At 39.4% G+C, this 25,911-nt stretch overlaps 1 protein-coding gene across 1 annotated transcript; it reads left to right on the top strand.

The window, feature by feature from the left end:
• Positions 1–8,193: 8,193 nt before the first annotated feature.
• BTBD1 (BTB domain containing 1) lies at positions 8,194–25,856 on the top strand. Its single transcript, XM_030015301.1, has 8 exons — positions 8,194–8,759; positions 15,713–15,869; positions 16,474–16,579; positions 18,173–18,370; positions 18,636–18,828; positions 19,378–19,465; positions 23,688–23,834; positions 24,732–25,856. Exons 1-8 carry the CDS (start codon positions 8,347–8,349, stop codon positions 24,888–24,890), a joined length of 1,461 nt encoding a protein of 486 aa, XP_029871161.1. The 5' UTR covers positions 8,194–8,346; the 3' UTR covers positions 24,891–25,856.
• Positions 25,857–25,911: the final 55 nt, after the last annotated feature.

The raw sequence follows: 25,911 nt of genomic DNA, 5'->3' as shown, positions 1-25,911 counted from the left end.
TTAATTATTGACTGATGGCACCGCAAGAAATGGCAGGTGGATGCGGTCGTGTGCGCGGTGCCTCTTCGGAGGCGATCCATTTTCATGAAAGGTGGTAGGCGGAAGAGAGGTTCCCTTGATCCGACTAGTGCAGGAGTCTCTCTAAGAAACCCGTGGAAAAAAAATCATGCATCTCTTTTTGCGTCAGAATTTAGCTGGGTTATTAAGAACAAGGACATTAGCATTTTAAAAGTGTTTTAATTGCGAACTCACCTTTTCTGTTTAAATGTCAAAAAAATAACAAAAATCAGGCATATGTTTGAATTTATCCACCTGCATTTTTTTCTGTCTCCAAACTTTGTTTATACATGAGTATCAGCACTAAACTGTCAGTGTGCAAACAAAGGTGGAATGAGTCTTGCGTGCAAGGCAAACAGAAATGAAAGCCATTATTCCTAGAAGTTACTGGGCATTTAAATCCAGGACATTGGCAAGAGAGAGTGATCATCCTGTGTGGCTTGGGGAAAAACAACAAATGCATTTCTAGCGTGCCAGGCAAGCTCTTTCTGGTAGACATCAGGAAGTATTAACACCGTTGTAGAAGCACCCGTCTGCAATAATGGGCATGATTCCGATTCCCTCGTGTTGAAATGATACAAAGGAGGACTGCTAAGGTGGCTGAGGAAACAGGGCACCTGTCCATCAGGAAGAGGCTGAAGAGCTTGGCATACGAGTGCTCTCTGTAAATACTTGAGGAGTTAACACCAGGGAGAGGGAAGAACTCTTTAATGTGAAGGACAAAGCTGTGAAGAAACTTTCACTAGCTCTTGGAAACAGATTTTTAGCTATGAGCAGTAAAAGGTCTTCTAAGTCTTTTACAATAGAAGTAATGAATAAAAAAAAGAAGAGTTCAGTTTTAAGATAGTATTTGATAAGTTTAAGCAATAGACTAATTGATATGATTGCCTTTGACAGAAAGGAACTTGATGACCCAGAACATATCTATGTCCTATACATTATATACAAACAAATCCTTGCATAGTTTCTTCAAGTGAGAAAGGTCTAGAACCTGGCCATAGGTATATGAATGGGTTAAATCATGCTCAATCAAACTATCTGGTAAAAACATGATGCAACTCCTAAAAGTAATTTAGTCCACCCAAGTGTCAAAATTGCCATTGGATGAGTCAGGGCTAAATTTGCCACCTCCAAATGCCTACCTTTCAATGCACAGCCAGTTTACTTCTCAAGCTTTCAAATGTATAGCTTTTGAATTATTTGCATGCAGCTTATTTGTATGCAGCTGCCACAGTGCAGGCTGAAGATTCATGTCTCGAGCTTCGCTTCTTAGTTCCTGTGTCCGTAAAGTCAGACGCTATATGGGAAACTTCTTCCTTACCACCCTGCCAGCATATTCCGCCACTGATTTACACCGGGCTTGTTAATCAAGTCCTGTTTCAGCTTCTGAGTAGAAACTGTCAGGGCACATTTTGTGGTAGGCACGTTGCGTGGTAGGCACATAGCAGCTCACCTGTATGGGGTGCATTGTTTGAGTCTGTTGTGTTGAGATCTATCAACTTTTGATTTAAAAAATAATTATGAGCATTTGGTAGCATAAAAGACCCCTGAAATGGGATGTTTGAAGTGTTTGTTCAAAAGGACCTGTTTTGTCCTTTCGTTTTCATCTCTCGCCCTGTGAAAGAAGCACTAGTGAGTAAGCCTTCCAGTTCCATCGTTCCTTTCCACTTCCTCACAGAGGAGGCCCCCAGTCCACCCATGGCAGTGTTGAATATGTGGATTCTGGTATGCCATGCTTTCCTTATCAGAAATCTTCATTTCTAGTAGCTACAGATCCTTCTAATTCCAACTTGCCTTCTCTGTGCTGAAATATCCTGGCTTCTATTTCAGGCTTTATGAAGAAAATAACATCCCCAGCATTCCTGTTGACTTTATTTGTATAGTTGACACCAATTCTAGAGAAAAAGGGAAAACTTGCTCAGTTAGCACAGCCCAAAACCACTGATTGACTTCCCCAATGGCAAACAGTTCAAAGTTTGGCTTTAAGTCAGAATTTGAGTCAAACAGCAAACTACCTTACTGATCAAACAACACCCTCAGTTTAAAAGCAGGAGTCCTCAAAAACTAGCACATGCATTTCTTGAAAGCTTTAAGTGTTCTTGTGGGGGAGGAAGGGGAAAGAACTTCAACTGTATGTAATACCACCCTCTATTCACATGCACTAGAACAGCAATATAAAAATGAAGGTAGGAACAGGGTGTCTTTAACAATATAATTACTAATCAAACTGCTACATGAAAGCGGTGTTGATAAGCTGCTGTCACCAGAATGTGTAACCTCTCAGCTTCCTGTCATTTACTCAATTATATTCATTTCTTGATGTTGCAAAATCATTTTTTCTTTCTTTTTCCTGAATTTTATAAATGGCAACATCATCATGAGGCACGTGGATGCGATCACTTGTAGAAAATCATACAACTATTTAACTATTTAGCAATGTTAGATGTCAGAATAAGATTGAAAAACATGTATATCCTACATAAACTGCAGTGAAACTTAGGAAAGCAAAATGGAGTAATGAAAACATGAAAATTAAGACTCCTTCCCATGCAGAAATTGTCAGAGGTTCATACTTATGATGACATGAGATTCCTAGAGTTCTGATCTTATGTTTCATCTGAAAGACAGTCCCTTCAGCAGCATTGTGTCAAAACTGACGATCCATCACTACATTGTAACATTCCTGTGTCAGAAACTACATTATTTCTGTTTAAATGGTCATTTTTAATTAGGTAGCCCAACTCCCTCTCAAATCACAAGTATCAGCCTTATGCCACACGACAGATTCCTCACTGGGAATCCTGATGGCAGCAACAAACCAGACTCACTTGTGTAGCCCCTTGCCTGGTAATACTCAACTCACAAGCAATACGCTCAGGCTGATCTCAATTAGACCTTACTGGATCAACAACCAGTACTTATAATATGGAAGATATTTCTCTTCAGTCTCGCTGTTAAATGGTGGCAGATCAGTCTTGATGTCAGGACTAAGAAGGCGTTTGTAAGTGTGCCAGCAAAAGAATACTGTGGAGGACATAAAAATGCTTATTTATTAATAGTCAGCTTCGAAGTTAGGAGACTAACTGGCCATTAGGTCTTTGTGTCTACTTTTAGTCTGGGAAACAGCTCTTATCTTTAATAACTGCCTGTTACATCATGACGAATTGTAGTGTTTAACGTTATTTTGAGACATAGCTGATTTTATTTTAAATCAAAGAAATGACATTAATCTATACAAATATAGGTAGGTGAACCTTAAGCAAGCACATGAAGATCAATGCAAGGATTAAGAGGTGCTATTTATAGCTCATGGAAGCATTGCTCATGTGTTCACATATGGCTCTGCCAAGCAGCAAGCTTTCATTGCATTATGATGCCAGCTACAAAATACCGTCCTGGTACAAAACAACTCGTGTCATCCAATTTTTATTGAACTAAGCTGACACATTCTTGAGACTGTACTTCCTGTATTTGCAAGTGAGTTTTTAAGGCAAGAGAAGTCAGTAACCAATAGTCCAGATAAAGATGGTTTAAAAGGGGAATTAAAAGATGAATTGAAAGCTTCATGTTTGGGACTTTTGTTAATTTGCTGGGGGAGCAGCTTAGACCACACATAACTGCAATCCTCTAGCAGCTTTAAAGCCAAACTCTTCTATTTCTGAATTTCTTGTTAGTTGAGGCTGTAAGACCTAATAAATGATGCTGTATTGTGAATCACAGACTGCATGGTGCACCAGAGGCAATATAATGTAGTTCATATGGCATGCACTGGGGGTCAGGAGGCCACGTGCTAATGATCTGCTGAGGATTTGGGGGGATTCGGGGGGATTCTCCAGCAGCAATCACAGCACCAAAGAAGCATGCAAAGAGGAATAAGTGATTAGTGTCCATTCCACTTAGAAAACTGAATATCAGTACCTCAAAAACGGAGCTGTTTCTTGTGCTACAGCCTGTCTATTCACCAACAAATAATCTTAAGAGGGAAAGAGACATGTCAGAGTAAAATTAATAGGCATTACAGTAAAAGGGAGTATGTCAATTTGACTTAAACTGTAAATGGCAAGAGTGTGGCTTCTCAGTAAGAATCTTGTTAATCATGTGGAAATTGAACTGCTAGCTAAATACCCCAGTAGAAATGGAGGAAATCTGTGCTCTGTCTGGAACGCTGCTGTGCCTCAACACATTTAGCAGCAATTGAAAAGTAAATAGCTTCACAAAATAGTCACTGCTCAATCATAAAGATATGCTGGTAATAAATAGTAAAAGAATTTCCTCTCCTTTGCTTCTCCAGCTATGCAGTAACAGAACATTTTTAATTATTTTAAAAATATGTCAAAGTATAGGATTTTTCATAGAGCCAGCCATGTCAGTATTTGAAATTATAAGTAAAATAGGTATGTGGTGAGTAGAATCTTCTAAGTCTTAATTAATTGGGTTTGTTTTGCAATTACTTTCAGAGAAAAGTGTGAAGAATGTTGCCATTGCCATTTTTTTTATATTTCTGAAATATATAAATGTGCAGAATGAAAAATGAAAGAGCTACCTCCACAACTGGAGTGATTAAAAACTTCCATGTGATGTTTGTATCAGTTGTGCACATCTCTGAGTCAGGATTCTGAAAATTTTCACAGAAATACTTTGATTAGCAGGAATGTTTATGGCAACAGTGTACTGTAAGCAATAATTACAATATATTAAGACAAATTAATGTAGAAATTATAAGTATTATCAGTAAAAATCAGAAAAGTACACTAATATAATTGAGGGGACAAGAGACATAATAACCTTAATACTCCAGAACAACTAACCAGCACAGCTGAAAATGCACAATGAAGTGCTTGCATACAAGCATTACTTCTAGAAACGATAGGGCAAAGAATTATGAATTTTAAAAATTCTGAGAAAGTTGCATACTTATTATGGCTTTTTAATCAACGTTATATAGGGACTTTACAAGACATAAGAAAAAAAATGTAATCCCTGCCCTTAGTGTTCCTCAGATCTAAGACTCTGAATTTGTGTTCTGTGCATGGATGGATCCAGTGCTCCAAAAAGTGCAAGGTTACGTTACCTGCAGACCCCACATCACAACAGTACAGGTTAATGCAAACCAGAGAGAAGGTAACAATAATAATCACAATAAAAAGCCCAAGGAGATAACGTCTTTACTGTTGTTGTTGTTGTTGTTATCATTATTATTATTGTTGGTTGTTGTTGTTATAAAGCTACTAGTAATTCAGTCACGGGAATGGTCATATGCGTGTCTGCCATTCACAACAATGGTATGGATCAGAGGTAGGGGATCTTAAGAATCTAATTGAGCATGGAAAGGAAAAGATATCATCGAATGGCCCCAACCAGGAAGTTTAATCAGAAACAAATCTGTGATTTACTCTGAATTATTCTCTTCCCTCCTGAAGCAGAGAAAGGATGCTAACCACTTATGAGAACAATTGCTAATCACTGTAAAAATATGTGCCAGCTCAGAAACTATGATCGTAACAACAAGCAGCTCCTTAGAACATACACAAAGCTGTGTTCATGTGGAGAAAAGAAGGAAAGGGAGGAGAATTTAAATAATTTCAGGAATAAATGATTGAAAACAATACACTTTGTAACCCAAACCCTTTTGATGGCTCTCACAGAACTGGCCCCGTTTCTCTGGCAGGGAAGGCCAGGGCCACTGGGCAGGCATTCCTGTGTCTGGGACATCCCTGGCATCACAAGCACCTGAGAGATCCCTGCAGTTTGATCAGGACATTCTCTGGTTCTTCTTCAGTATATGTAAACCCACTTTGTCCTCTCTCTCCCTGCGGACAGGTAGAGTAACCTCAAAACTTGGGGAGTACTTCCTTCATGAATTTCCAGAGAAAAAAGGCACCAGGTCAGCACGAGCTTGCTCAGGCCATTATGTAGACCTTGAAAAGGAGTTGTTCAAAACTGTAGACACTCCCTGACCTTCTGTTTTGCTGGCTAGTGATCAGGACAGCCTTCACAGCTATATAATATAACACTGTTGAACTTTTGTCTGCAGCCCTTGATTTGTAGCCATTCTGTTACATGAGATCAAACAAAAAGTTATTCTTGGGCCAATTTGTACTGCTTATGTTATATAAATATTTTTGTCTGTATTAATTTCTGCTATATTTCCTAGAAAAAAAAGAGCATGCTAAGAAAACAAACAACAGGACAGCATTTTAGTGACATTCATGTGTAGCCCTTTTTGGGAAAAGCATTGTGTATTATTTCTGATCTGGACTGGTGAATACAATCCCATGACATCACATTTAAAAATGGCTATGATCCACCTACTGAAAATGCCAAAGAAAAACTGACTGATTTTTTTTAAGAAGGAAGCTGGCACAAAGATTACAAGGTGAAACAACTGCCTGAGGCTCATTGTCTACATGCAGAAAAGCCCAGTTTCAAAGGGAAATCTGTTACTTAATATTTTCTTAGCTGTCACTTCCAAAACTGTTTAAATTAGTGCATTTGGCTTTTAGCTGATCAGATCTGATGGGCATACAGGTGGCATTTCTCCTTTTCTTTGTCTCCTTTCCTTTGTCTCCTTTCCTGTTTTTCTTTTTTTTTTTTTTTTAGACTTTTGATTTCTTTCATATTGTTTTTATTTCTGTTTCTTTCCCCTCATTTTCTCTCTCAGCTTGCTTTCTCAGCCCATCTCATAGGTCTTTCCCCTTTTTTCTGTCTTGCATAGCTTTGTCTTCTTATGATTGATTTCTCATCCCTGAAGCCATCCTACACATTCTGTCTGCCCCAGCCGCCCTCCTTCTAGTTCTTCAGCGTACCTTTCCCTCTTTTTTCCTTAACCCTCTTCCATCCTTGTTAACTTCCTCTAGTGTGTTACTGACAATATGTTGACTTTTTGTAAGCAGAGCAGTCATGGCTGTTGGTTCTCAGCTGACAAACTAACCCGTGAGTGAACACAGAAAGGTAAAAGCAGAAAGACAGCAATGACGGAAACTCTCATTAATACCCACATCATCCCATGACTAAAAAAAATACCCCCAGAAAACTATTTATTTGTGTCCATGGTGTCACTGTTTCCCTCACGATTTTTTCCATCTCTGTCCCTAAGCTATTGTAGGGAATCTGGGCTTCTCCCGCTTTCCCTTCCTTGCCCACCTTGGGACAAGAAAAGCACAAAGGTGATACCTTCATTCTTCTAAGTCAGCAGTATGATTTTATTTTTAAATATAGCCTCTGTGCAAAGCTACTTGCTGCTTTCTGGTTGGTATATTATGTCTTCTTGTGCCCTTTCCCACTATAGTTTACCCTGCTGAAATTGCTTCCATCTTGCTTAAGGTTCTCTAAAACTTGTTCTGCGAAACGGACCACACTTGCTTGGTCTCAGTTTTGTCCTAATTATAAACCTAAATGCAGAGTGGTGACATATTCTATTCCTCTTTTAGCCACACGCTTCCATAAACGCTGACAAGTGTGATAAATAGGTTTCAGCTCCGTAATTTAAATTGCTGCTGTATTTACAGCAGAACGCCAGTAGATGGCAAAATTCCACCTTATTTTTCAACTGACAGGGTCCGGTTTGACAGGACTGTGAAAAGGCAAACATACCTTTTTTTTTCTTTCCCCTTTCTTTCCCCAAAGCCACCAAGACAGTACACTAAACATGATCGTATTTTGCTTGTCAAAATTTGCCAAATTACTTCACCACCCTATATTCCCTGGTCCAAGGACGTTGAATTTGATGGCTACTGCGTTAGGCACAAAAACCGCACTGCCTCTCTGCTACGTTCACGGGTGCCAGTTTTGCTTTGTTTTTTCTCCTCAGAAGTTTAAAACACGTAAAGTCGCGACACACTGTAAATGGATTTCACCGTATAAAAACTGTAAGCCAAGTCATTAATGTTTCAACGCTGCCTGACTGTCACAACGCTCTGTGCTTGGCATGCCTGGGTTTTCCCTCTTCGCGGCTCTGGAAGCGCATTCCCACTGCACACGCCTGTATCGGACCCCTTTATAAAACTAACAAGGGACACGGGTCGCCTCTGGGCACGGCCTGGGGGACCCGGCCGACGCCTGGAAGACCGCGCTCCCGACCGCGCCCGCGCTTCCCCTCAGCCGCCCGCGCGGCCGCTGTGGCGGGGCGGACGGGCAGCGACGCCTCCGCCGCGAGCCTGCGCGAGGCAGAGGCGCATGCGCGGCGGAGGGGCGGCGAGCGGCTGACGTCGGGGCCCGCGGCGGGGGCTCGCGTGCCGCCGGCGGACGGAGCGGCCCGGCCCGGCGCGGCCCGGCCCCCTCAGGGCGGCGATGGCGGCCGCCGGCGGCGGCTCGGGTGCGCCCGTGGAGACGCCCGCCGCCGTCACCGCCGCTGCTACCGCCGCCGCCGCCGCCACCGCCGCCGCGGAGGCCGGCGCGGTGCTGCAGCGCGAGCCGCTGTACAACTGGCAGGCCACCAAGGGCTCGCTGCGGGAGCGCTTCGCCTTCCTCTTCTCCAACGAGCTCCTCAGCGACGTGCACTTCGTGGTGGGCAAGGGCAGCCCCCGCGGCGGGGGCGGGGGGGCGCCCCCCGGGCCTGGCCAGCAGCGCATCCCCGCCCACCGCTTCGTCCTGGCGGCCGGCAGCGCCGTCTTCGACGCGATGTTTAACGGCGGCATGGCCACCACCTCGGCCGAGATCGAGCTGCCCGACGTGGAGCCCGCCGCCTTCCTGGCGCTCCTGAGGTCAGGCCGGGGCGGGCGGTCCCGGGCGCGGTGGGGGCTCCTGGGCCGGGGGCACCGCGCCGCGGGGCGGGGGGACGGGCCTCCCCTCCCGCCGGCATCGCCCGCCCGCCGGGCCGGGCCGCGGGGCCCCGCTCGGCCGCTGGTGTCGTTTCCTCGCTCCGCGGCCCCTCCTGGCTCCCGTCCCCAGGGAGCCCTTCCTTTCCCCCGGGCCGCCGTGGGCCTGTCCGTGGAGGGAGATGCAGAGAAAACGCGTAACAACCTTGCGGGCCGGCACGCAAGGTCAAACCGCCCCGCGAACACGTTTTGGTTCCTTCTTGCTCTTTCTCCTGCATCCTTTTTGCCGAGAGAAGCGCCTTGATTTTAGGGCAGCCGATTGTCCATTCAGAAAAGTACTTTGGTAGTGGTGGGCGTCTGGTTTGGCTTTTTGATTCCGTGGGGTTTTTTAAGGAAGATGATGGGAATTAGTGGTTCCTCTGAATGTTGCAACTATCCATCCACCTTCTAATGATGACTAAGAAAGGACAGAGGCTGTTGTACCAAGCTTTTGGGTTTCATTTGATACTTACTTAGTAAGATGTATACAATTTCAGTTAGCTTTTCTTTTTCAGCAGTGGTAATAAATTGTTGTATCTTTTTAGCAGAGGCATACCCATTGTAATCACACTTATTTCAGACACTTTTGGGTGGAGAGTGAACATGCAGCAGAAGGTAGTAACTGATTTTTACACACAAACCACCCAAGGGAGACCATGAGTGCAGTGATGGCAAAAAGTATGTAAAATAGGTTAGTGATTTCTAATTTGGGCAGAATAGGATCTGCTACTTCTCATGCTCACAAAACTGATGAGTTGATCTACCATTGCTTTTCACTCACTGTAGTGGTAAATAAAATTTATGGTGTTCATAGAAACAATTACTGATCGTTTCTTTGTGCATCAGGCTGTGGTGTGGTAATGTGACTAAACTGCTTAACCTTAAGGTTTTTCTCAAAGAAACTCCTCTGTTAGGCAAAACCTTTATAAAATATATGAAACAGATTTCTGTAATGAACATTTGGGAAACAAGTAATATTATTGCCTGGAAAAAATATGTAGTGTCTTGAGGTTTTCTGTAATGGGAAAAGCTCCAAAGTCTTAGGAACTTTCTCTGTGTTTTGAGGCCTAACAGATAAGAACAGTGAGAAGAAGAGTCACCTACTCTTTTTAGTAATCATGGACACAGAAGTTGCAGCAACTGATTTGAAAAAAAACAACCAACAAACCACCATGCAGCAGCAGTGATGTGTCTCTGTTGCCATTAGTAAATGAACTGTATTTATTTTGTGGATGCTTGGCAAAGAGAGAGTGGCTAAGTGAAGAGTTTGTGTAGCAGAGTGGGAGATAGAGGGAAGTGTCTTTCAGGCAAAATGGTTTCAAAGGTTAAAAGTGAATGACTGTGCACGTATGTGTGTTTGTCTATATATATGTGGAAAACACACTGGACAATGAAAAGTGAATCTAGTGAGAAATTTGGGTAAAAATATGAACACGGAAACAGGAGAGTTCTAAGATGAGAAGGATGGTATTTGAAAACTGTAGAAGTGAATGAAGAGATGTTGTTAGAAGCAAACAAAAGCCATCTTGTGTTGGTAGAGCTGCTAGTACGTAATGGCCAGGGGACTTACGTAAGTAAACTGATTATGCTTGTATCTTGTCTAAATATCACCAGACTGATGAACTGCTGAAACATCTCAGGTTTGATGTTGTCTTTGGTATGAAATACATGGCAGCTTTTTAGGACATTGTTCCATATTATATATATTTTTTGATCTTGTATTGTAATAAATATACATTGCAACACCTTCTTAAAAACATATCTAAGGAGAACTTCTATAATACAGACCAGTACTGGACTTCTTCCATGCTCATATACACTGTTTGTTAAGTATACCAACTATAAGACAACCTGTTTTTTTTTCCTGGTGTTGGCCAGAAGAGGCGAGAATTATCCTTGCACTGTTGGTCTCTCTTATCTATCATTAGTAAATTGGTCAGATAATAATGGTTACCTTTTATAGGACCTTTCTTTAATCTTTGCAAGGGCCAATTTGAGGTGTATTGGCTAGAAATTACGTTGGGATCTTTGAATGCATATAGCAAATGAACATCAAGGTAAAGGAAATGTTTAAGTGATGCAAAAACTTTTAGGGATAATTTACTAATTATTTAATGTTCCACAGCTCATTTCCATTTTATTTACTCATGTGGTTTGTTAGGTCCTGTCTGTAGTTGATGTGTTTCATAAAGATCTACTGACAAATGCTACTTGTAAATTAAAGCCAAAGGAAAAGATTTTCTGATGAAAAATTTTCCGATTCTCTTAAAAAAATTCATTCCATCTGTATCTGTGCAGCAAGGCTGAGTGTCATTTCTCTGTCCTATGATGTCAACTTTCATCAGTGTTAATGTTTCATCACAAAGTAGATGGTAGTTCAAGAACTATGTTTATGGTGAAGAAAAAACTAGTTAGAAATTGAACAATTTAAACATCTGATAGTCACCAAGTTAATGTGACATCTGTTTTTTGATTTTTCTTTTGGGTATATTCACACACAGTTTAAAATCGGCTACCTTTTTCTGATGGGACTCTAAACTGATAAATTTGTAGAGTTAAAGTATTTAAAAATAATGAACTGAAACTTTAATTAATAGTACCACTGCAATTCCAGTAATGGATTTTAGGGTTTCTTTTTTCCCCTAGAGAAAGTTGGGTAGTCCTCCTTGTCTGTGGGCTAAAATCTTAACTGTAAAGATGGGAAAAGGAGAGCCTTTTAAAGTTGGCTGGGGAAGGGGAGAGAACTTAGAAGACAATTGGCTGAGCTCAAAGGCTTAGAAATGGCTGTGGTGTGTGTTTTGGTTTATCATCCCTTATTCCTCTTGCCTGAAGAGTTTTGAGCATGAGACAGAGGAGTTTTTTAAAAGCAGCTGACTACTTCAGTAGTTTGACAGATTAAATCCTTAAGAGCTGAAATAATATCAAAGTCACAAAGTTTGAATCTGCTTCCCAGTTAAACAGTGCTTTTTTTTTTCCTATGTTTCTGTCTGTACAAATGAATAGCAGTGATCAAGAAAATTAAAGTTGTCTTAGTAGGATTCTGCTTTAAGGTTTCATTTTTTGTTGTTTTTAGTAAGATTTTTTAAAATTTCATTCACATTTTACAGTAATTGAATGTGTCCTTTGATCATAGTATAAAGGAAGGTGACGACATGGTACAAATTTAGCAGTTCATCTTCCAAATGTCTTTGCAGAGGACTTTGGCGAGCAGTAAATAAAGGGGTAATCATGACTAACTGGAAGAAGATTCCTGTGTGCTTTTATAATGGTGAAAATATTTCAGCTGTTGGGAAGATGCTAAGACTAGAGGAGAAAAAAGTGCTAACCTGAGAGGAAAGAAAAGTGGCATAAAATGTATGAGAGGCTTATGTAAGTGGTCACTTGGAAAAATTGTTTGTTCTGGTCACTAAAAGTGTTCTTCCACTATGCACACACACGCACACACGCACACACACGCGCCATCCTGGATGACAATAAAATTAGTCAATATCTAAAGAGCAGGTTGTTTCTGTAAGTCTGTCGAAGGGAAGGAGAGGAGGGAAGGCAGCAGGGGGGAAGAATAAGTGATCTTGAGCCCCACTGAGTTAAGTGGAGGAGGAACAGTGGTATAAATATAAAGGTGTGCTAGTTCAGGCATGCCATGAATGGGAGAGTTAACACAGAGACAGAGCTCTTGGCACATGAGCAGAGGGATTTTTAGAGAGAAGACACACCTAGAGTTCCTCTTTTATGAGTAGATGAATACATCATGATCATCCATGCATATACTTGAGGGAAATAGGATTATACAACATCCTAGAGCAATGTACTTTATTACCAATTTTCATAGTTTTTACAGCTACCTTTTAACTTCACAAATTCACACTTTTTAGTATTTGCAGAAGACTACTGTTTGGCTTTGAAAATCCCAGAAAAGTATTGGCATTGTCAAAAATGTGAAATATTAAACACAAAAAAACTGACAGTGTGACTTTGGACACTTCCTGGATGCCCCATCCCTGGAAGTGTTCAAGGCCAGGTTGGATGGGGCTTTGAGCAACCTGGTCTAGTGGAAGGTGTCCCTGCCCATGGCAGGGGGTTGGAACTAGGTGATCTTTAAGGTCCCTTCCAACCCAAACCATTCTGTGATGCTTGTCATGAGTTTTCTCAGTTTCAAAGTATGTAACTATGTGTTCTGTAACTATGAGTTGTTAGGCCCTGGGGTGATCAATGTCTAGAAACAGATAATGAGGTCAATAGTACCCAGTAACTCCATGCAACACACCACCTCTCCTGTCCTGAGTGAATACCATAATGGATGGAGCCCAAAGCTGTAGACCAAATGAACTCAATGAACATTTTATGGTATTTATGTACATTTTACAGACATTTTATGGGGAAGGGGGTGGTTAATGAGGATGTGTTGCGATAGTGTGGGACCTGAGCATGACATAAATGGTACACCATAAAGGATGGCGAATGTGCTGGATTTTGCTGGGATAGAGTTAAATTCTTTATAGTAGCTTGTATGGGGCTATGTTTTGGATTTGTGCTGAAAATAGTGTTCATAGCACACTGATGTTTTAGTTAGTGCTTGAGATGCTGTGCAAATTGTAGTTGTCAGAACTTCAATCAATTAAATCCTGTTAGTTTATCGTTGACCCGCTTTCAGTTGGGAGTGTCTCTTAATGTATATCCAGCCATAAAGCAGCGGAGGGATTGGAGCATGGAGCCTCAAGCGTGTCCTTCGTGGGATGAAAATGCATCCTGTAGCTCAGAGAACTCACATGAATGAAAAATGTGCATGTATGTGCACTGTTGCCACATTTGAATTCCTGTCATTTGGCCATGTGATTGGTTTTTGATCATATGAGGAAACAGCCTGCAAAATTTCTGGGAAAGCAGGGGTCAGAAAACTGCAGTTTGGGATTGCACCCTGGTTCTTAAGAAGGTGCAGTAGAAAGTGAACCACAAGCCAGATAAGCTCCTCTGGTGTGTCAGTTCATTGGCTTCAGATTGGACACACTTTAGGAATAAAATCAAAATCATGTTCCAAAAACAACTTGGTGATTTTTTTTTTTTTTTTTTTTTTTTTAGCATTAGGTAAAATTAATTTATAATGTAGTTTGCACGGTAGTGCTGTTTTTTTTACACCCTGTTAATGTTCACCTGTTTTGTGATTTGGACTCCAAGCTCCTACAAAGTCATACAAAGAAGGTTAGGGCATTTTAAACAGTTTTTTTTTTAAATCTTAGAACCAAAATCTAGATGCACTATTCTAGTGCTTTAATGAACTAATTGTCAATTTGGTACACCAAACTGTACTTATGAGATCTTAGTTTCTTAAAAGTAAATTTGTCAGTGATTATGACTGGCAAGTCACCCCATCATTTTCATCAACAGATAATAGTTTATAGCTTTCATAAATCAGTTCTAAATGAACTGTATGAAACTTTTACTAAAAAAAAGTTAGGATTTAATTAAACTCATTCTTTCTAAAAGCTGTTTGATGTAAATCCAGTTTAACGAATTAATCTAGAGCATCATTCACGTTTCCTAAGTGACATGAAAGCTGGCCATTTGAATAGATTGGAGTATTGTAATGGTAAATATGTACCTGTTGCTAAGTGGCAGCAAATTTAATATTGGACGCCATGTTTAGTTGTGTGTTAGCAATCACCAAGAATGAGAGTTCTCTTGGAATATAAGAAATATAAACAGTGAAGAATTTTAGTTGAAACTTTACTTAGGTTTCTATTACTTAGATCTCCCCACATTGCAAACAAGTTTGAGTCCATTACTTTCAAAAGTTTCTTCTGTTAAATACAAACTGCTTATTGTTACATTTAAAAACCCTTCTAAGCACACCTTCCATCTCTACATGTTGCTTGTCATTCATTTCCAGGAGGTTCTGAAAAAAATATTAAAAAATATAAAGGAAAGGCTTGGTCTTCATTGTGGAATTTCTGCATCTGCTAATGTGCCCTGGTTTATTATGTTTAATCACCTGTGTGTTGAGGACAAATGTATTTTTGTAAATCACAGGCTATTCTTGATTATTATCTGAAAAACTGATTAAATATTGCTAAGATTATCTTCAATGTCACCTTTAAGAAAAGTTATTTTTAAAAAGTCACCTTTTCCATACAGAACCTTAAATTAAATCTTATCTTGTCTGGTCTCGAATAACAGCTGCTCAGGAAACAGGGTTTTTTCCTGGTTTTGGTGGAGGCTTCTATCTTTTGGTTCACAGCTTGTGCTAAAATCTCAACCAATCATCTAGCCTCAAATAGTGGAGGCAAGCCAGAGTGTTTTGCTATGGCAGGAATAGAAGAGTCAAGGTCATCTGCTAGAATATTACTCCCTTTCTTCTCCTCTGAACACTACAGAATGGTAATTTTGACATAAGATGTTATCACAGTGTAAGTCCTTGACACTATTCTCCTCATGGTGGGGAAGCTGGTGTGCACTGTCAGTAAATTAAGTTCAGTAATATAGCCATAGAAGGCTATGTATTGATATTTAGAAATACAGCTCTTCCTAGTGAATCAAAAGCACATGCATTCATTCATATGTTAAGTAATTCTGCAGCTCAGCTGTTGTTTACAGTTCAGTAGCTATGTATAACTAGTACAGCCAAATCAGTCTTAGGGAGTAATACATATTTAAAACAAATGTATGCCATTAGGTTAACGTAATATTCTTTCTTCAACCCTTTAACTAGCTTATTAATTTGTAAAAATGCTACATGGTCAACTGTCGCATGTTCACAGTGCAAATCTTTGACCTGTTTTCTAAATGCAAAGAGACTGTTATGTTGTGCTTGACTGCCCTGCTCAAGATATGTTTTTATGGATGTGTATTTGTGTATTGATTTCTAGGTTTCTTTATTCAGATGAAGTTCAAATTGGTCCAGAAACAGTCATGACTACTTTATACACTGCTAAAAAGTATGCAGTCCCAGCCCTGGAAGCACATTGTGTAGATTTTCTAACAAAGCACCTCCGAGCAGATAATGCCTTTATGCTGCTTACTCAAGTAGGTAAATTTAACCTTAGTTTTGATTTACTAAGAAAATCAGTATTTGGAGGGAAATGACTAAATATTACTTCACAGGGGGGTTGCTATCATGTAGTCTAATTTATGTATGAAAATATCTGTTGCTCTGTTAGCATTTTTACAGACTTAGCTTCTTATTAATGTGGAGGAAAGGCATCTTTCTTTTCTTTTATTTTTTTCTCTTCCCCCCCTCCTCTCCCCCCCCCCCCTTTTCTTTTTTAGTATGCAATGGACTGGGACATTTCAAATGGAGCCAGTTTATTCTACAGTGTATTTCCATGGATCTCTTAATTGTCTTTTTTTAAGACTGTGCTTCAGTTCACTATAGTGGATTTGATATGTACTTTTTACTTATATTGCCAAAACTACAGACATAAGCATGAAGGAAAACTTGCATGTAGTGAATTCTCCTTAATTATGTACTCTTTTGAGAATTTAAGTGCTTTTTAAGGTATAAACACAAAAAGTACTTAGACAAATAAACCTATTTTAATTTAGATGTATACTATGGTAAAAATACTTGCTTTTTAAGATTAGTGGTTTGTCAACTTTATGCTTAAGATGTTTTTCTTTACCTTTTTAGGCTCGTTTGTTTGATGAACCTCAGCTTGCTAGTCTTTGTCTTGACACAATAGACAAAAGTACTATGGATGCAATAAGTGCAGAAGGCTTTACTGACATTGATATAGGTAAGTTACTTTGTGTGTTCTAAGCATTAAACTTCTGAAGGGAATTGTAGGGCACAAGAAGGCTTTGCTACAGTAACCCAGGATAGTTTGCTTCCCCCATCTGAGCATGCAGAGTCCCAAGCACATGTTACCTCCTTGTCAAGGTAACCTGGCGTAGTTCGCTTTTCCCCTCATCTGCACCCACCTTTGCACAAGCGCCAACACGATGTCCAGCTGCAGATCTCGGAATTTGGACAACAGCACCTGCATTACATCAGTGAGTTTACTAATGAGCAAAACAGGATATTGCGTATGTATGAAATGTTAATCAGTGCAAGTTTTGTTATCCACCCCTGCAGTGCTTTCCTTTGAGCTTCACTTCCAAGCAGGGTTCCACTGCATTGAGTCCCCATTTGATTAGTGTCAGTGTTCCGGGGCACCCACCGTGGCAACACTAAGCTTTAATGAAAGCCAAAGCTTTCACTCGCTGAATGTTGTGCCTCATCCCTGAGGGATCCACACCTGTTTTTCGTCTGTAACAGGAATCATACTGTTTTGTTGCTGCATGGTACTTCTCTATTCAGAGTTGCACAGATCAGGTACAATATATGAAATCTGTTTAAAAAAGAATATATCTAAACTGCTGGTTTCTATGTTTCATCTTTTATGAAAGGTAGCTGTTGTAAATTTGCTTACTTAATTTCATTGTTACTATATGTGTCTAAGTCAAATTCAGCTGGAGTCTGTGAAAAACTCAGACTGAAGGAACGTATTCCGGCTGCTTAAAGAAATTGTAAAGTCATTGTTAACTCATGTTCAGACTGTGAGTGTTCATCTCTGCTCTTGATAAGTCCCAATCTGGTTTGACTTTCCAATATGATATTTTCTATGACTGCAAACATCCCTTGCTTATATTCAGGGCATTTAAAAATTCCCAAAGAAGACAGAAGATTCAGAATATGAAAACACATTTTTTTTCAGGCTTGTGTTCTGTGATAAACTCAGAATTTTTGCATACCTGTTATTCATAAAATGCCAGAACAAGTCAGAAATACAGGAAAACTTGCTGTTGTAAAACACATGAGAGTACCTTGCCTCACATCCTGTGTTCCACCTTCAAGCGTTGCGGGTGGCAAATACGTCAATGTTTAAGATTACTTTCATGTATCTTTAAACTGGTTTTGTGTGCACCACTGCTGCTTGTGTCTATAGTAGATCTAGATTGGCAGGTGGCTACTCAGATGAGAATATGACATGTCATCATGAGTAACGTGTTTTTTTTAGTAGTGTTCATTCACCACTTGGTCACTTCCAGTTTTGATCTTGCCCTAGCCATGGAAATTCTTTAGGATACTGGTTGCCACTACATAGATTATATATAGTCACACCCTTAGGAATCAAGAAGAAAGTTCATATGCTGTCTTCATAGCAGGAAAATGATTTTTTAGTTTGGAGTCTATACAACATTGGGAGATTTCTTTATACATAAGATGTCTTCGATGTCTTATGATGAATGTTATTCATGTTTACGTAACATTTTAAGCTTACTGAATGTGTAGCGCTGTTACTGGTTTGGATGAAAACTGATCTAATCTGTTAACTTTTTTTCTTTAGACACATTATGTGCAGTTCTAGAAAGAGATACCCTTAGTATTAGAGAAAGTAGACTCTTTGGAGCTGTTGTTCGCTGGGCAGAAGCAGAATGTCAAAGACAGCAACTGCCTGTGACATTTGGAAACAAACAAAAAGTCCTTGGCAGAGCTCTTTCCTTAATCCGTTTTCCATTAATGACTATTGAAGAGTTTGCAGCAGGTGAGTTTGGGGGTTCTTTGTCTTACTGTTAGACCATATCTCTGCACTGTTCACCTGTGAGTGTTGAGGTGCTTAACACTCTATTCTGTTATTAATATCATACTAATAAAAGTTGTGATGTACAAATGAAAGCAGAACATGCTGCAGAATATGCTCTGGCCATTGGAAAATATTATTGTCATCTTCAGTTTGCAAATATGTGTGGTGTAAATACAACAGTTGGAGTAATTCTTCAAATCATCTTAGAAGTTTTTTCTTTCCACAGGCCCTGCTCAGTCTGGAATCTTGTCAGATCGGGAAGTAGTAAATCTCTTTCTGCATTTTACTGTCAATCCTAAACCTAAAGTAGATTATATTGACCGACCAAGATGTTGCCTTAGAGGAAAAGAATGCAGCATTAACAGGTTCCAGCAAGTGGAGAGTCGCTGGGGCTACAGTGGAACAAGTGATCGGATTAGGTATGGCTTTTGAAAGTATTTGGAGGAGAGACAGAGAAGTGTGGGAAGAAAGGGAATATATTAGTCAACTTCGTCTTCTTGTCATAAGTTACAGTAACAAACATACTGGTTCTGTTGGGGCATGTTTGATCTTTTCCTTTTTTTAAAATTACTTAGCCTGTTGTACACGTAAAATTTAAAGTAGCAAAGAACAAAGTTCAGGAGGATTGGGTGCATTCTAGAGTGATTGGGTGTTAGCTGCATATTTCTTTTTAAAATACCAAGTCTTGATGTGTTTTTATTTTTGAGATATTCAAAAGAATCTGGTTGTTTTGTTTAGTGATACTGAATATATTGGGATTAGCAAAGCTTTAACCTATAAAGCTGATACCTTACAAAGCATTTTTCTTACTATAGAAATCTAAATATAAAGTGTTATTAAAAAAAAATATGTCTTTTTCAGTTTACTTCCCTATTCTTCAGTGGGAGTCTTTTTCCTACTTGACTGGGAATAAGCTAACACACCCATCACAGTTGTTTAAATTCCTTTCTTGGCTTGTGTCTTACTAGATTCACAGTTAATAGAAGAATTTCCATAGTGGGATTTGGATTATATGGATCTATTCATGGACCCACAGACTATCAAGTTAATATACAGGTACAGTATATTCTGTTTAAATAGGCTTATGCAGGAACTGCACTTGTAGTACTTGCAAGAGGTTTGGTGTATATTTGGGTAGGAGCAATTGATAGGCCAGGAATCTAACCTGTGTTTTGTCCCAGCGGTGGTCATAAGTGGATGACTAGGGAAGAGTAAGAACAATATGAAACTTTCCTCCCTTTCTGCTGTATTCTCCTGTCCTTCAATCATTTTCAGTATAGGTGTTTCCCAAGACCAGTTTGGTTTTTCTGTTTAGTAGCTCCCAGTGAATCTTTCTTCAGGATACTTATCTAGTCCAACCTTGAATTCCCCCTGTAAGCTTTCTGCAGAGGAATTTAATAGCTTTGTAATCTGTTCAGTTGTGCACAAAGTCTGTCCTTTAATAAAGTTTCTAGTAATTCAGGAAAGAGATCTTGGATTTGTCATCAACAGCTCTCTGAAATCAGTGACACAACATGCAGTGACTGTCATTGGGAAGATACCAAAAACAAGATAAAAGGTGACGTTGTGTTGCTGTATGAAAGCCAAGTATGCCCACATCCTCAGTATTGTGTGAGGTTCCCAATCTCACACAGTAGAATTAGAAGGTAGAGAAAAGGGTAATTAAAATTATTAAGGGGATAGAGCTGCTGCTTTATGAAGACAGACTAAAAAGGCTAGGACTCTTCGGTTTGTAGGGGAGAAGGCTGTGGGGAGGTGCAAGCAATGCTTCTAAAATCATGAGGGCAATGGATAAGGTAAATGCAGAACTGTTATTCACTAAGCCCCAGAATATTAGAACTAGGAGACTCTTACTGATACTAGCAGAAGATCAAAACATATGAGAGTGGGTTTTTTTAATGCAGAGGATACTAAACATTCTGCCACAAGAAGCAGATCCCCTGTTTTGAATTTGGCGGCGTTTGAACATGTTGATTCATCAATAGCAGATCCACTAGAAGATTCTGGAAGGAACAGAAGGGGGATGTGCACTGTAGCACCCCCAGTAGAACAGTTGTGGATGCTGGGGGAGTGGAGAGCAGAGCCCAGACTTGTGTGATAACCCTCAGCAACATCTTCTCTTGCCACTGTCAGAGCATATTGGACCATTTGTCTGACCCGATTGGGTATTTATTACATTCTTGGCTTGCCTGGTATACCTGTTGGGGCATAGAGGCTTGTCCTTTCCCAGAGCTTTTTGGAAAGATTGACATCTTGTTTGCTACTGATTCAGTCTTAGGCAGAAGGTTGTATGTTACTGTTACCATTAACTTCTTCTGTAAAGTTGCTTCAATTTTAGGTTTGCTGTAAACTTCGTGCCAGCATGGGAATCTCCCCAGTTTCTTCTGCTGGTAAATGATTTATTTGTATTGCTGTTCTCCAGGCTCCTACGTGAAGGCCTTATCCTGCTGCTACTCTTTTTATATCTTCATGCTGTTTAGCCCACCAGAGAGTCTATAGGGCTTTTTGCTACTGCTGTGTTGAAACAATGATTTAACATTGGTTTTGATGCTTTCAGATAGCTGTTCCTAAACCTTTTGGCCTGCTAAATTGTATTTTTTACATTTTAATCTGTCAGTTTGAACCTTTCTATTTTAATCTGGACACAACTTCATATTACTACAGGATGCCCTTTTTTGTTTGTTTATTTCCAGTAATAGCCTTTTGCTGATCAGCCATGCCAGCTTTTTTCCCCTTTTCTCAAGCCCTTCCTAATAGGCGATGTGTACTGATACTGTACTTGGGCATGTGATGTCCTTCAGTAGTCTGCATGCTTCTTATAAAGATTTGATGTTCTTAATTGCTCCTTTTAGCTTCTTTTGAACAAGGTTCCTCATTTTTCTCTTTTTGAAATTTAGCACAGCTGTGGTGGATTTGCTTTTGTTGTTCACGTGGGAGTGTTGACTCTTAAGTGTATTATGAACACTGTTACATAGTGTTTCCATTATGAAATTTTGAATCTGATCCTGCTCATCACTCAGTACCAAATCAAGGGTTGCGTTTCTTCCTACTGAGCAATTGGTTAGCAAGCTCATGAAATGGTCAGTGACAACATCTAAAAATGTCACCCCTGCTTCATGTCCTGATATGACACTTGCCCGGTCTGAGCGCGTAATTGAAGACACCACTAAAATTGTATTTTCTGCTCTTGTAACCTGTTTGATCTCTCTTAGCATGTTGTGGTCAGGATTGTCTTTTAGTAATACTGATCCAGCAGTATATTTTTTCCTTTTTAAGTACGGAATTTCAGTCCATTTGAATTCTCTTTCTTATTGAGATTAGTTTTGATTTGATTCTAAGCTTTCTAACAAGGTATTAGCATTCTGTGACTGGCAGTTTTACTCTGTGCTGTGTATTTTGTAACCTGGTACTGTTGCATCACATTGATTTATTAGGTGTGTGGCAAATTTCGTGAAAGAAAGAATCTGTGACTTCATTTAGGGACAGAAATTCCATTGTCTCTATCTTGTTTCATAGACTTCTAGCATGTGCTGGAACTGCAGTTTTGGTTAATTTCTGGGCATCCTATTTAAATGACAGTTTATTTGTCTTCTGTTTCCTATTCGATGATTACTATTCTTTGACCATCCTGTACTTAAGGATAGGAATTTTGTATCTGTCTCTTAATTAGAAAATGTTGTGTTATGATACTCCAAACAGAATGTATCTCAGATGAGGTTTTGAAGGAATTTGGTGGCTTTTCCACATTCCTCAATTTAAAAGCTCTCTTGCAAATTTCTCTATTTGAAGTGCCATCAGTTTGGTTTTCTCAAACTATACATCTGTGTAAATGAGTAGCATAGTGCACTAGACTGGATCTTTAGAACAAAAGAGTTGGTACGGAGGACCTAGCAGCTATACTATACATATTTGGGGATTTTTACTTTGCACTAGCTGTTGTTTGATCCTCTCAGCTGTTAGCTGAGATCTTCCTGTTAGCAGATGAGAGCGTTTAGTGTGCTCCCTCAGCATGTTTGCTGGATTTATTTTATGTGAAAAGAGTTTAGTTCATGCAAGGCAAACCAAAGCATATTAAATGGGAATGATCAAGAGATTCACTTGAAAAACATACTTCTGATCCAAACTGAAAGGCTAATGTACCTTTATGGTTCAGATGAAGGCCATCCATCTTATACAGGTTCTCTTTATTCTGGAACTATCCCCAATTCCTCATGAATCTGAAACTTTCTTGTCACAATGTTTCCAGACAGGTATTTAAGTCCTGTGTTTCTACCATTGTTCTTGGACCTGCATCAGTACTAGCAGAGCTTCAGAGAGTAAAACATTTAATGCTTGTCTTAAAATAGTACTAATGTATATTGCAAATACATCTTTTATGTGAAAGGGGCTTAGGACTTCAGCATTATAATTGTTAATATTCCTATTGATTGTGGCTGGGGAAAAACAATTGGAGCACATTTTGCCTAGAATAGGGCTTCATCTCATATATGCAGTGTTAAAAATTATATGGCAGTTTAATAATAAAATATTAAAATTGATAGGATTCTTGTTAGCGCAGTAATAATGAGAAGTGTTCATGTTACTCTAAAGCTCTGATATCCAACTTCTGCAAGAGGTGTTTGGCAGCATGGATCAGGATTGCTATCCAAAATGAGAAGTGAGGTATCTGCTATTACTACATCTTAGCTAGTGATTCCTATTCATCATTAAAATTGAAGGCAAAAGAAATAATATGTAGTCTGAGTGTAATTTTTATACTGAATCTAGAATAGAAATAAATTGTATAAAACATTGCAGCTCAAGTTCTTGTTTTCTTTTAAGAATGTGTCATTGACTGCTTACATTATCTGTAAAAACTTGTTTTCTGAGTTAGTCATGGCCAGCAAACGTGCTTCCCTCGTGGGCTGTGTAGGTGTCCGAAGATCAGCAAATCTAAGTACAGGATTATATGTAGTATATGAAAGTCAGAAGCTAACGGTCTAAGAGCTGTTCTTCATCTCCCAAGCAAAGACTATAACCTGGTTGGAGCAGTGTTGAATCTAGCTCACAGATTGGACAGCCTGTGTGAAACTCCCAAGCCATCGTTCGGCATGCTGCTGGGTCAACCCTAATGGTATCAGGAAATTACACCTACTTTCCAGTTCTGAGATTGCACTATCCTTGCAATTAAACTGGGTGGAGTAGGCAAGTGTTTGCTTGTAATCTTCTAACGTGCATACAATAAGAATCTTTCTCAAGCTTGTAAACCTAAAAATACTGTTTTCATGTTTTTGTACAGATAATTGATTATGAGAAGAATCAAACACTAGGACAAAATGATACTGGATTTAGTTGTGATGGAACAGCCAGTACATTCAGAGTTATGTTCAAAGAACCTATAGAGATTTTGCCAACAGTTTGCTACACAGCTTGTGCAACGTTGAAAGTAAGAATGCCTAACTGTACAAAAGAAAATGTTATTTTGATGCAAGTGTTGTTCTTTTATCTGTCTTCTGATGGGACAGTGTCTCCTAGATCTTGAATTTGTTTTAAGTTTAGCACTAAAGAAGGATGTAGTTAAACTGCACAGTAACTTGTAAGACTGCTACCTCTCTTCTGTGCCACAGCACGGAATTCAAAACTGGATCCTTTGTGCCTTCCCACTTTCTGGCTTGATGTAAGAGTTAGAATGAGTCTTCATGGAAGTCACTGGTTCTGTGTGGGCAAAAGCACTATCTAGAATATCTAATCTGGCAGCTCTCTATCAAAATTTAAGTTTGATTTCTTTTATCAAGGGTATTCTAACCACTGACTAGAGCCAAGAAAACAGAAAGCTTTTTTTTTTTTAATCACTTTTTATATACTAGTGCTGAAATACAGGAAAGAATTATTTGTTCTGGGAAAGTCTCCCCTTAATGTTATGGAAGAATTTATTTATTCAATGTTTTCTCAAAAATATTTTAATATTCTTTTAAATACAATCCCCTACACAGAAATCAGAGTTGAGTGGGTTGGAAAAAAATGTTGCACGTTAAAAGAAGCTGAGGCAGGGAACTAAGTGAAAATATAGACAACCGGTAGGAGAAGGAGAAGTACTAGAAAACATTTATTCATTACTAGTTGGATAAAATCAAGTGGTTTAAGTCTGCTGTCAGAAACTTTTTCTATGTTGTTTAGACATAGGGCACTTCTGTTGTCCGTGATTTTGTATATAACTTCTATGATGTGGGTACAGAAATTTTGTACTACTAAAATAACGTGTCAGTAGTGTTTGAACTTCAACATTTTATGGGTCTTGCTGCCCACTTCCATTCAGTTGCTAATCTCTTCCGACGTTTTTCAGGGTCCTGATTCCCATTATGGAACAAAAGGTTTGAAGAAAGTGATCCACGAATCTCCTACTGCTAGCAAAACATGCTTTGTCTTTTATAGTTCACCAGGTAACAACAATGGTACATCAATAGAAGATGGACAGATACCAGAAATAATATTTTATACATAATTTCACATGACCATTTTGAATGTGTCAGTGTATCAGTGGACTTCAGCTCACTATTGGCGGCAGTTAAAAAATTCTGTGAAATGACATGAATGTGTGAGGAGTAACTTGTTTGAGAGGTACCAGAAAAGCTATTTTCTCTGCATTGTTATTGGCAGAATGTAATTTGGCTTTTCCTCTTAAGGAAGTGTCAAGTGGAATAAGTACTCTCTATACTGAAGATTGTTTTAAATAGTATCTTGTGATTAATTGCTTTGTATTTTCACCCCTTCATTTCTCATGTAGTAAAATTCATTTTTTGAACTGGAAAATCCTTACTCATTATGAACTTACTGTGTACGTTTTCCCCAACTTGTCCTAAAAAGACAGTAAAGCTGCTGCTGTGGTCCCAGCTTACACTTCTTCCCAAACTGACCTTGGAATGACCCTATGGACATGAGTTGCTACTGTATGTTTTTTTGAAATACATTGGCAAAGCTGGATTCATGTTGCTATCATCTTGACTTTTTGGATGAGCTGTGGAGAATTAATGGACTTGGCACTGCAGACAGCATCTGCAGCTGCACCGAAGAAATACTAAGTCAAATTCAGCAACATGCAGATCTTTTCCAGAATCTCTTTCAATTCAGAAGGGCTGTTTTGGAACATAGAGCTGGTTATGGAAATAACCACTGTATATACAGCTGTGCCTGTAAGAAAATGTATAATGTGAAAATGAGAATACGAGACTTGTAATGATGTTATTTTATCATTGGACAAAATTAGTATGAACTAAGGATTATTTGTGTGCAACTACTTTTACAGCTTGCATACACTAATTTGATGCAATCGATGTATGTATATAGTATTCAGCGTCTTGCAATATGTACTGTGTAGTAGTAGTAGAATGTCTTCATGTACAAAATCCTGTACCCTTCCCCCAAATTGTACCTAAGTAATAATTTGAGAACACAGGAGGGAAAAAACAAACTAAACCTCTTTTCTCTTTAAATGCCCGCTCCGGTGCAGGCCGTGCGCGTCTTGC

Source organism: Aquila chrysaetos, chromosome 5 (genome assembly GCF_900496995.4).
Source record: "Aquila chrysaetos chrysaetos chromosome 5, bAquChr1.4, whole genome shotgun sequence".
In the NCBI taxonomy this organism is placed as follows: domain Eukaryota; kingdom Metazoa; phylum Chordata; class Aves; order Accipitriformes; family Accipitridae; genus Aquila; species Aquila chrysaetos.
The sequence above is the reverse complement of the archived record's forward strand: the minus strand, read 5'-3'. Positions and strand labels throughout refer to the sequence as shown.